Source organism: Phoenix dactylifera, unplaced genomic scaffold (genome assembly GCF_009389715.1).
Source record: "Phoenix dactylifera cultivar Barhee BC4 unplaced genomic scaffold, palm_55x_up_171113_PBpolish2nd_filt_p 001635F, whole genome shotgun sequence".
Lineage (NCBI taxonomy): Eukaryota > Viridiplantae > Streptophyta > Magnoliopsida > Arecales > Arecaceae > Phoenix > Phoenix dactylifera.
In genome coordinates, this window is record NW_024068939.1 from 58711 (window position 1) to 71079 (window position 12369).

Sequence of the window (12369 nt, forward strand, 5' to 3'; positions counted from 1 at the left end):
TTGTCTACCTTCGTGCATATTGTTTTATGATTGGACTGGTCTATGGCTGAGCTGGTAGATCTGACCCAACTAATAATTTCGCATAGAGATGGTTAGTGTGCAGCGAACCTAGCAGGACTTGCAGGGGAGAGATGCTACCTACGTGGTAAGATTGTGGTAGCTCAGGAGGTGGATGACATGATGCCACCATCCAAAAGAAGCCTACCCAACCATTCCTAGTCCTAGAAGCAAGGCCAGCGGGAGTCATGCGATAGTTAATAACGGGGGTAATCGCTTTCAATAATTAACTAGTATACTCTTATTAGCTATTAACTAGTATACTCTTATGAACTAGTCCACTTCTATTAAGAACACCTGCTGGTTCCTTGTTTGCATCAAAGCCTTGCTTGCATGGGTTCAGATTACTCAAAGAGATGGCAGTCATAGGGTACCTGAAGACCATCTAGAGGTTTGAAGGCAATAAATTAATTTTGGAAATAAGTTTTTTTTTTGGGTGCAAATCCAGTATGTTACTAACAGATCTTTGCAGTTTTCGAACAAATTGATATGCTTGGATTTTTCTTTTACTGCATCACAATTTAATTTGCATGTGTCGTGCATGTAAAAACCATGGGCTCTTAAATTTCCAATATTATTGAGTGGATTCTTCAATTATTCATGTTCCCAATTAATCAGATAGCCCTCTATCTTGGTGTTGACTGAAAGATTTTGTTGCTATTGTTGGATTACGTAAAGCTGCAGCATATGTTCATTCCATAGGCTTAAGTTCCTAAAGCAGGATTGCTTGGGAGATCTCTCTTCCCCGTTCAAACTATTGTACTCTTACATGGCAGTAGGAGTGAGATGAATCAAGAATCTACCCTCCATGGGGAAATCTGCCTTCTAGTGTGGCCTGTGCTCATTAAACTTTCCAAAACCCTGTGAAATTTGGATCTTTGCTTTCTTCAAGTAAGTGCTCCATCAATGGACTTACAACCCACCAAACTACAAGGACTTTAGGGCACTATAGTTCCTGAACTGCATATAAGAATCTCATTGCACTAAGAAATCTGTACCAAAAGAGCCTGGTGAGCATTTATAAAAATTCCAAGATGTTCCTCAATATTTGATTGTATGCCATAATTTTAGAGTACAGGGGAGAAATCATATTGGTCCCTTCTTTTGTCACGGAATATGAAGTAAAAGGAAACTGGTACAAATGCAACAACTAATTGATCACTGATGACCAGGCTCTGGCCACTTCTTGTTTCCCTAGCTGCGATATCTTCCAGGCTATGGATCACTGATGCTAAGAGTTCATGAGCCTTTCCATGACCAGCTCAACGATGGCAGGAGCATCGACTGTGACAGCAACTTTCACAGTTGGCTTATCGGACCACTCTGTGATTTCGCCATACCTGGAATGTTTTGGCAGAAAATCATACTGAGTCAGAAGATCTACAATTTAGTAGTACAAGCCTCTTGTATATCCAAAATTTCTTTACAGGACATGAAAACCCTTCTGTTTTTATCAATTTATACGAAGAAAACCATTGTCAACACAATTATCTTTAATTAGAAGTAGCAATGGACGAATTTATCATGACCATACGAACATAAATGCAAGATGCGACTCTCTCTCTCCCCCCCTGTGTATGCATTTTATGCCTGCGTGTGTGCGTGTCACACACACATATGCATTAGATGTATGAATCATGACAATATGAGCAAGAATGTAGGACAGAATCTTTGATGCAATGGAAATTATCTGCCTTCCATGGGTGCACAATCTCATGTAGCATTGATTGTATTGATAGGAATTGAACAACCATCATAATGATCAACAAGCCTTGTCCTCTCTTCAGGTCTGTTTTATGAATCTATCTTCAGTATTCTTATGCAAATACACTCATTGGTCTTATTCCATTTATGAAACAAATTTATCTCCATAGAACATGCAGTTTTATGCAAAATTACAGGTGGTTAGACACTCCTTCGAATCTTCAGTTATCTATTTAAGGTGTGCAAATGATTAATGAGTGCTGATGCATTTTAAAGCACCAATGAGTGCCATGGCATGACTAATATTGTTGGATTCTTTTTTTAATGTCCAAGAACAAAACCAATTATAATAGTATTAAGCAATATAAGATTTCTATTTTGCATTAAAATCATTTATACAGTAAAAAAAAACAGATCCTTTCTATAAAGGTGATGTCCAAATTCATATTAAAGTGCAAGGAAGTTCTAAAGTTTTGTATGAAGTGATAATGTGTACTAGGATTTAATCATGTGATATGACACTTATATTGGTACTGTTTATAACTACCTTTTCTGCAGTAGATGGCCAGAATCTCATCATGATCTTTGCAGGGAAATGGACTGTAAATTTTTATTTTGAAAGTCCTTTGCTGTTAATTTTGTAAGTCGCCCTAGCATTATGTGATTATCTGTCTCATCATTACCATTTATCATCTGACATCCAAATGAACAATATAATAATAAAATTTGGAATTTCATACTTGCTTCTGTAGCTTGACCATGAGAAGAACTTAAGAGAATGTCCACTGATCTGGTATATATTGCACTAGTGTTACCTACAGCACAACTATGATCTTTGACATCCAAGTAAACTCCAATAACCATGAGAGTAGTTTTAGGAGAATGGTGATAAATGCATATCAGCATGTGACTGGAAAATACAAATGGATTATACTACAATAAGCTCATCTCTGTTTAAATTTCTTGTTCACCGTCTATTATTGTTAAACATGCATGCGATTAATCTCTAAATAGCAAAATCTGCTGACCTTTTCTTGGTATTATCAAATATTGTAAGGCCTCTTGTGATGCCACTTGTCTGAACCCGTACCACACCTTCAGTATAAGTCAACAGTGATGGATTGACTGCTGCAAGAAGTGCTGTTGGGTCATGAAGGTAGACAGCTGCATCCAAAAGACATCCATAAAAACATTACAATTTGTGCTACCTTTGCATCATTTCTCAATAATTTCTCCTTCCGCAACGAACCTTGTGTTGAATAGGCTTCATGATGATACGAAAAGTAAATCCCTAAGATTTTGCACAGGTATTGAGCATATTTGCCTTTTGATAGTGCAAGCTTGTTTTGATCAGCTTCTGCAATGATGTCAAAATGTTACTTGCTCAATGAGAAAATAGATAATGCAGCACCATCAACTTTACATGTCATTATTATTGCATGAATTTTAATAAAAGGGCCTGTCTTGACTAACTGTTTCTTTAATTGTCGATAATCAATTCATAATGAGTTAACATCAGGAATGACTTTCATGATCCCTAATTACAATCTACAGGGACTAAACAGGTTATGTAAATGATTATGGAACAAGGAGAAGAAATAAGGAAAAACAGCAGGCTATATGAAGGCATGTGCCCTGCGTGCTAGCAAAACAGATTATGACAGTTATTGTCATGTTTAATCAATGCTCTGTGAAAGTAAGAACTCCGAATAAAGGCTTAAGGCCAGACCATCTGCAGCTAACATTATTTTTCTGTGAATCATACTTCAATGAATTTAATTTTGAATATATTTGATCAAAGAATAACTAATGATAAGTAGAATCTTCAAGATGTCAGAGGAAGTAACTTCTCAAATTTGGTTATCATATCCATCAAAGCAATTGAAAGATATAGGATGATCCTTTCTTGCTAGATAGGCCATTTACATATAGTACGCAAATGAGGACAGACCAAATGAGTGAGCAACAGAGATGTGTTAAGAAGCTTATGTAAGTAGATACACATGTTTGTTATTACAGAGGAGCATTGTATGGTGAAACAAAATGAATTCATGATCAGGTCGCCGAAGAGATTTGAAATTACAAGTAAAATAACAAATATTCTTTTGGACACTTTACATTTTATAAAGAGTTATCCTATGATCTTATGGTAAAAATCTACATCCGTGAATAAATTTAATTTTTAAAGTTTTTAACAATTGTTCTCCCGAGAAAAAACAGCAGAATATTTTCCTGACAGGTGAAACAAAATGTTTTTAAGTTTGACAGCTTAAAGACTACGCTATGGATAATAAACAACCAGTTATTTGATTTGAAAGTTTACCTGTCAGAACAATTTGGTGCGTTACATTTATTCCCACAGCCAAAATATCAGCTCCACTAGTGAACACAATATCAGCAGCATCTGGATCACCAAAGATCTGCTTATCCATTCGCAGAGAAAAAGATGAGGGTCTGTCTTTGTTAAAAAAAAAGTCAACTTTTGGTAAAAAAGTAAGAATAGTCAATAGTCATATTTTACTCATAGAACACATGTCCTCGAGATACAGCTCACACTGAGCAGACACTGGTTGGAACAAACAAACATAAAAGTCCATTTGTTTAAACAAGTTATTTTGACATATACTGCTTCAGTTAAACAAGCAGATAACTCATATAACATAACTTTCTTAGAAGATAATAACAGGATGTTAGCTTATCTTCATAATGATAGAAATGTGCTGTATTGTATATAAAGCAATCATCCTCTTGATTGTATATTGAAAGAAAAATCTGCACTTTAATGGCATTAAAATTGAATTTACAGGCTCAAAACAAATTTCTATGAAAATTTTTGTACAATCACAAAAGCAACTCTAAGGTGGACTAGCGTACTCAGCAAATATATGACTTGGCATGTTGCCTTAGCTTTAAGCTGTCGAAGTTTCAGTCTTCAGTCTCTTCTCTACTAGATCTTATAGTCTAATTTCTTGAAGAAAGCAAAAAGGAAAACTGACAATTTAGTATCTTCCTATGTGCAACTTAGAAAGGATGCCTTGAAATATCCAGAGTGCACGCTAAAATTTCAATGGTATTTTTGAGTTTACTAGAAAAAAGTTGAATAAACTACTATTCTGATCTGCAAATATTATGCAACAAGATGATAATGAAGTGAGGCAATCACATTAAATTATGGAAAATCCAAAGTTACACCAATCATAGATGCATGCATCATATGAATAAATGTACTAAAGCTTCCAGGACAAAGATTAGGCATACATTGGCCTCTGCTGCTGGATTGACATTCCCATTCACTGAAAATGCACCACCGAGAAGAACAATTTGCCCTATCTTTTTAGGAAATGCAGGATCAAGTTGAATGGCCTGATTCAATGCCGAGAAGAGCTAGAAAAAGTTAACTAAAGATAGCATATTCAGAGTAATATGTTCAGAATACAAGTTAACTGAACAACAAACTGACCAAGGCAACATTTGTAAGTGGGCCAAGTGCAACCACAGTAACTTTTCCAGGATAAAGATTCGCCTGTTCAACCAGAAAAGCGGCAGCTGACTGATCAATGGGCTTTCCTTTAGGTGGAGGAAAGTTCTGGTTTCCAAGTCCGTCCGCACCATGTACGAAGTCAGCAATTCTAAGCTTTGTACCTTTCTTTACACATTTTTAGAAAGCAAAGTAAGTAATGCTGTTCAAATATTTAATCGATATCTTGATCAATAATTTTGGAAAAAAAAAGTATCAGTGTGGAAGAAAGGATCTACTGCATGCTCACATGAGTAGGTGCACAGGAAACTAAATACTATTTACGCTGATACATTCACTTTAGGAGACATACCTAGCCTACTGTTTATACTCATTTGCATGCATCAATAAAACCAAAATCCAGCTTGTTCATGAAAATGCAGGTGGAAAAAATAAGTGTCAATAAAGTCTAAATATGCAGCTGAAAAAGCATGCAGGTAACTTCATGCACCCTGAGAAGTCCAAGAACTGCCCCTCGAACTAGTAAAATTAAGAGATTTTGACCAGAACTCAAGAGATATTGACAAACTTTTGCTGCAAGGAGCCCCGCAGAACCTTTTATGTTCAAGAATCTTCAATATAGATAGATTTGAATCTACATAACAACTTGGCATGTAAACATCCTAGTCTGGATGTACAACTGTAAACATTGCTACAGTCAATACTAGTTTCAGCTGTTTTAATAAACATCACTATTTACATACAACAAATTGATCTAGGTCAAGAAAGAAGCAAAAGATCAACAAGTGGTCTTCCAGCAATAGCCACAAAGTAATGATATATTGGTCACTACATACCGTGATTGTCACATGAGATCCCTCAGCCACTGGAATATCTGTCCGCTCTGCGATCTCCAACTAAACCAGTTGCAAAAAAAATGAAGAGAAGCAGACGAAATTTAATTATTACTTTCAAACACACCAATCTAAATGTCCCAAAAAAATACACCAAATAACCAAGAAGAAATGGTTATCCTTAAAATTGACAGATAACACTTCTGAAACAGAATAAATGATCTATATTTAATGTTTATACAAAAACAAAGTAAAATGGTGTAATGATATAGTAGATAGCGCTCCTCTCAAAAGATATACTAGACAGTGGGTTATAATCTCATGTATATAAATATCCAGTGCATAGAATCTTTAATTGCACTAACAGGGCATCAGTCTCTTCAGCAGTACTCTCCATATTGCTAGAGTGATATCTCTTATTTCTCAAGTTTGTAAGTTTGCTACAATCCTTCTTTATGACTATGTCGAGGGTAGATGTGCAATAAGCAATAATTTATATGGTTATGCATATAAATAGTTAATTTGTAAGGGTATATATATAATTTCAATTACTGAAAGCAGAATACATGCAAAAGACCTAATAAAAGGATGAATTTTAGGTAACTACCAACTATATAGTGGAAGCTGAATTTCCATTATAGAGCCTAGTGAAATAAGTAAAGGACTCCGATACTCATGCACCATCCCATGGTCTACAGTAACTATTACTATAGTGCTGTCATAGCAGAACTTCTTATGGTTATCCTATGTTGCTAATTATACAGTACTTATGCAATACACAATCATAGGCACTTGTTACCAAGTGCCCAGGGTTTATACTTGGTTTGATTTGTTCATGAAGACTAGAAAAACAAAGAAGAAATATAGTAATGGGCAATTAATTGCCAAAAACCAACACAGATCATGGGATGGTTTACCAGCTTAAGTACCTATCATCAAGCTAGATCCCCCAGCCCCTACATCACTACATTAGAGATCTTGTAAATCTCAAACTTTCAATTTACAGTACTCATGCAATACGCAATCATAGGCACTTGTTACCAAGTGCCCAGGGTTTATACATGGTTTGATTTGGTTTGGTTTGTTCATGAAGACTAGAAAAACAAAGAAGAAATATAGTAATGGGTAATTAATTGCCAAAAGCCAACACAGATCATGGGATGGTTTACCAGCTTAAGTACCTATCATCAAGCTACATCCCCCAGCCCCTACATCACTACATTAGAGATCTTGTAAATCTCAAACTTTCAATTTATTGTATCAAAATGGAAACCATCTCCATCAGGATTAGAAAAGCTCATATCCAAAATGGCTGAGAAGCTCAGCCCAATAACTATACCATATGGTAGAGCAGTGTTTCTCGAGTGATCATCAGGGATGATGCTTCGGTGGTGATATTTTGGCAGCTTTCACTGCATTTTGAATCAATTACTACATCAACTTCCTCTTTCAAGCTGGCAATTTAGATATTTTTATGAAATTGAATCTGTTTCCATATATAACAGAAGATATTCATACACACTTCTACATTGGTCAACACCCTTTCAGAAGATCGATTCAAAAAGAAGAAGATGATGATGAAGAAGACGAAGAAGAAGAATCTCCACTAACCAGAAGAGCAGTTCATCAATTTTCCAGACCAGATCCAAAAGATCTACAAGAAAAAAGATGATTCATGGGAGCGGTGAATTACCAAATGCAATGCATTTCTTGTGGCCAGCGTCGTATAGACATTCCCATATATTGTTGTCAGCCCAATCACCTCTATCTCCGGCGAGTTCAGAGCCACGAATATCGCCATCGCGTCATCTGAACACAAACTCACATTAAAAACACAAATTTTACCACATAAAACCCCAAAACAATAGATTGGAAGCTAGAAATTATGGTTTTTTTAATCATTTTTGGAGATCAGGGTTAGGGTTTTACCAATTCCGGGATCGGTGTCGATGACGATCTTCTTCCTCCCGGCTTCACCCATGGCTGTGGGCAGAGTACACGAGCAGATAATAATGAAGGTTTTTTCCAGCTGCTTTCTTCTCCTTTCTCCCGTCGTTTATTTAACGACCGAACAACTCCGCACGGCGCTAGGAGAGCGCAATGCATCTTCGCCGTCCATTTCGTGTCCCACCAATCGGTCGGCCGTCCAAAATGGATCAGATCTCCAAATGGACGGCCCAGATCACTGGGATCCACCTTTACCGAACTGGAGAAAAGGGAATGGGGCAACTTCATCGAATCTCGAAGGGCCCCCTCTTTCACCTCAGTTCAGTGGGAAATTTTAAAAGCTTCTTTTTCCTCTCTTCGACGTATTTATCTTTTGATTGGCGGGGAAAGTAGAGAAAATATGGTCAACAGAAAAGTATTGAAATATTTTTTGATTAAATTTTTTTTAAAAATTAAAAAATTATATTTTTATAAAAATATAATTTTTATAGAAATATGATTCATGAAAAAAATTTATTAGGAATATAAAAAGTTACATTTTCATGAACCAAAAATTATTTTATTTTTATTTTTTTAAAAAAATTATTATTAAAAAGATATTAAAAATCTAATTTTTATTAAAAGTATAATAAAAATTATACATAATTATTTTAAAAAAATGAATTATCCATACTCTGAGAATTTATTACTTTTTTATAATTAATTAAATATTTTTAAAAATATTTTGTTAGATATTTTATTTTAGAAATATATTTTTTAGAAATTATATTTTTAGCAGGAAAAAACCTTTTCGGAGAGTAGAGCAAAGGTTAAGATTTGGGAGAGGGAAAAGAGACGCCAGGACCGAGCTTCGAAGTTCGGGAGGAGGAGCTCGGAAGAAACCCTAGCGAAGAAGTCTGAGGTGAAGAAGAAGCCGAGTCCGAGGGATCCATTGAAGGACGTTTCGTCCTTCTTCTGGCTCCGCAGAGGCATCTAGAGGAGCTGCTTCAGCTTTCTTCTGCCAAACTCCTCTTCTTGCTTTCAAGAACTCCCAGAGCGGCCCCTCCGGTCTCTAGAACGCTGGCCTCCAAGAATTCCGTGAAGGCATTCCCGGGCTCTCGGAAGAATGCTTCGAAACCTAGCTTGGAAGCGTCCAAACAGCTTAAATCGAAGTAGCGCCCAGAACCGCTCATCTACTCCAGAGGTGGAATACGCGGAAGCCAAGCTCCGAAGGGTAGGGTTGGAGCTCCGGCGATGCGTCGGATTGTACGAATCCTTGCGCTGAGGTCGGTTTTGAGGGAAAGGTTGAGACTTTGAATCCGTTCAGATCCGGAGATTGTCCGGTTTCCACCCCGGAGAAAACTCTTCCTGCTTTTGCTCTTAAGGTGGTCTGGGACGTGAAGGAAGGAGAGCAGATGCTTTCAAATACACAAACGTCAGCCACGACGCCTTCAATTCGGGCCTCCATATCCCCGGAGGTCCCCGCCGGGTCCTCTGTCACTCCCACGCCTGCCTGCTTTACCACCAGCCAGGTGATCGCTGGAGTCCACGACCGGATGAAATGTAGGCCGAGAGGCATACTCACTGTCGGTGGAGGTGGAATGGAGGTCACCATGAATTCAGAAATTTGGGATTCTTTGATACCAGCTCCCATCGCTGGTGCTTCCATCATCCATTGGCTGTCTTCACCTTCAGAGAATGTGAATTCCGGCATCGGCAGTAGTTTCAGTTCTATTTCTAGAGTTCAGCTGTCGCATTGCAATGCTGAAGCTTCTGTGAACTGGCTTCTATCTCCTTGTGAGGAAGGAGAAGAGGATGTGCTGAAAAATGGCTTGGTGTCCACGAAGGTGTCTACTTTGGGTCTGAGTGTTTACCTGATCTTGGGATTTGGAGGTTTTCTCCTGCTAATTCTAAGCCTATGGAATCGCCTGAGCTTGAAGAGCAGTTGGGTCTCGACTTGCCTGTCCTCAAAACAACGCCATTATCTGGTTATGGCTTTCAAAATACTCCTTCTACCAGGACGGGCATTAGTCCTTTCTCTATGATTTTAGAAAGGGCTGCAACATCTTCCAAATGTAAGTTTCCTAAGCCTTACAAACAAAGAGGAGGATGCCGCTATGGTTCTGCCTTAGACTTCACCCTTTTCTGGGGAAACCTTTTCTAGGTCAAGAAACAAGGTGGTTTGCCTGCATTTCGATGGATTTAATGGTGCCAATTCTTGGGACCAAAAACTTGTCGCCATAGCCGAAAACTGATGAGGTAAATGATCCTATGCCATCACCAGGGCATAGTTTCCAGTTTGGATGCACAGCCGCATCTTCAAACTCTGTAGATTTAATTCATTTTCAGAAGCCCTCGTGCAATAGGACCTCTGCAAAAGAAGCTTGTTTTCAAGAAGGGGTTTGCCATGGGAAGAGATAAGGATATCATGGAGAGAAGGACAAATCCGTACGATTTTTGAGATGGGTGACTTGATTGCTGTCAGTGACTTTCTGATGATGAGGATAATTTCAATGGTCATAGAGAAGATAAAGTGGAGCCAGTGTTTGGTCTTAGAGTTGAGCCAAATATTGGAAGCTCTATATCAAAAGATGGAAATGACTGGCACTTAGCCAGTGGGTTTGGGCCTATTGAATTTGCTTGTGATGAAACTGCAATTCAAAAGAGCATGGCAGAGGCTCCTTCTGGACCAAGTTCATGCACAGAATCCCTTAGTGCAGATTGCATTGAGTTGGTCTCTTCTGGTGATTCTGATTGGAATCTTTTATACAAAAACGATTTGTTCAAATTATGATATTTTGTTTAGTCTTGTATACTTTGACTTGGATTGTACACTAGAATTTTATGTAGAATTTACAGCGTGCAAATCCAGCTGAAAATTTGTATATCTAAAGATCCAAGGGATGATTCTATCTTCTTCTTTTTTGTTCTTATTGTTGGTCCTCTTTACTTTTGTAAGTTCAGCATACTTACAGGTGAATCTGCCTCGACTAAATTTTAGCAACCACAATAGGCTTCACAGATGATCCTAGATCTGTTCCTTATCTTCCATTGAAAACTGTCAGCCAATCTTACTGTTTTGGGATGATAAGCATATGCAAATCATGTTATGTGGATTATTTTGATTAACACAAGTAGCAGCTAGAATTGTTCTGTTTTTATCGACTAACTGGAGGTTCAATATCAGACTGTTTCACAATTTTTAATGTGAGAACTATTGTAAGTTTGTAACTCTTTGGAGTTGATATGAGAGTGTCTGATGCAACATTCCAACTGTTGAAACAAAGCCTTCTTAGAGTGCTTGAAAGAACTTGCTATTGGTGCTTACACAAGATTAAAGTGACAGTTTTGACAATACTACTCTCATATGATAAAGATATCTTATCTTGTTCTAATCTGCTTTGAAAAATTAGTATTGTTTATGTCGAGTCATGGCAACACCTCAGAGATGTATATGGTATTGAGATTATGTAAAATGCATCATGACAAGAAATTTAATTGAAGGCACTGTTGTCACATGCATATGAGTGATTCCATCAAATGCATGCCCACCAATTCACTTTGATAGACATGCAAGCATGCACATCCAAAGCTTGATATGCTGCGCAAATATCATCCCATTTTTCTTTTAACTAGTTCCATTTTACCCCCAACAGCCCCACCCCAGTATCAAACATACACAAATATGTCTACCCATGTTATGTTCTTTATCATGAAATTGATGGCTGCATCACATTTTAGATGCAAAATTGTGCATTAGTTGTTAAAATTCCCTCTAGACTATCTTATCCCAATTGTAATGATTAACATATATGGGTGATGTGGAATATTTTTGTACTTGGCAAAACTAAAAAAGCATGGCTGGAACTCATTATTTTTTCTGTGTAATATCCTTACAGCTAGGCTAGATTCCTTCTAGTGAGTAGTGTATTTCCTGTGTCATGCAAATTTATTTTGTCTGGTCTATCTTTTTTGTTTTTCAATCCTGAAAAATCATTTTTAGGATAATGATCTCATAATTTATTTATAAGGTTGCTTTTATGTCTTCTTTTTATCTTTCAATGAGTACACATTCTAGTTCTCTACATGATTGACAGTTGGAAACTTATGATATACCAATATTTATTTGCATCTAGTTCAGAAATATTTTCATATCAAGTATTTCCTAGTTGCTTTGTCTCCAAGAAACAACATTTGCTTCTTCAAGAGATGCATATAGCTTTATTTTCTCTATCTTTTAAAACATTAGATGGGCACATACAAATACATTTGTTAAAATAGCTTCTCTGTCAATTACACTAGGTGATTTGTTGCTTTGTGAAACTTCTTGCTATTTTGTGTCTACGTTGCATGGATACTGGTGTTTGGTAC

General features: G+C 37.1%; 1 protein-coding gene across 1 annotated transcript; it reads right to left on the bottom strand.

Annotated features, from left to right (window-relative positions):
* Positions 1–1050: 1050 nt before the first annotated feature.
* LOC120108912 (probable uridine nucleosidase 2) lies at positions 1051–8162 on the bottom strand. Its single transcript, XM_039122623.1, has 9 exons — positions 8002–8162; positions 7766–7881; positions 6076–6135; positions 5222–5407; positions 5020–5124; positions 4085–4181; positions 3011–3118; positions 2790–2925; positions 1051–1397 (listed from the first exon to the last, which is right to left on the bottom strand). The coding sequence occupies exons 1-9, from the start codon at positions 8051–8053 to the stop codon at positions 1289–1291; spliced, it is 969 nt and encodes a 322-aa protein (XP_038978551.1). The 5' UTR covers positions 8054–8162; the 3' UTR covers positions 1051–1288.
* Between the last annotated feature and the right edge of the window lie 4207 nt (positions 8163–12369).

Excerpts from the sequence above, each read along its gene's own strand:
- LOC120108912 (XM_039122623.1), bottom strand. The coding sequence starts at position 8,053 with ATGGGTGAAGCCGGGAGGAAGAAGATCGTCATCGACACCGATCCCGGA. Across the intron at positions 5,125-5,221 it reads CACTTACAAATGTTGCCTTG|GCCATTCAACTTGATCCTGC; the intron begins GTCAGTTTGTTG and ends GCATTGAATCAG. Across the intron at positions 2,926-3,010 it reads TGAAGCCTATTCAACACAAG|CTGTCTACCTTCATGACCCA; the intron begins GTTCGTTGCGGA and ends TTTTGGATGCAG.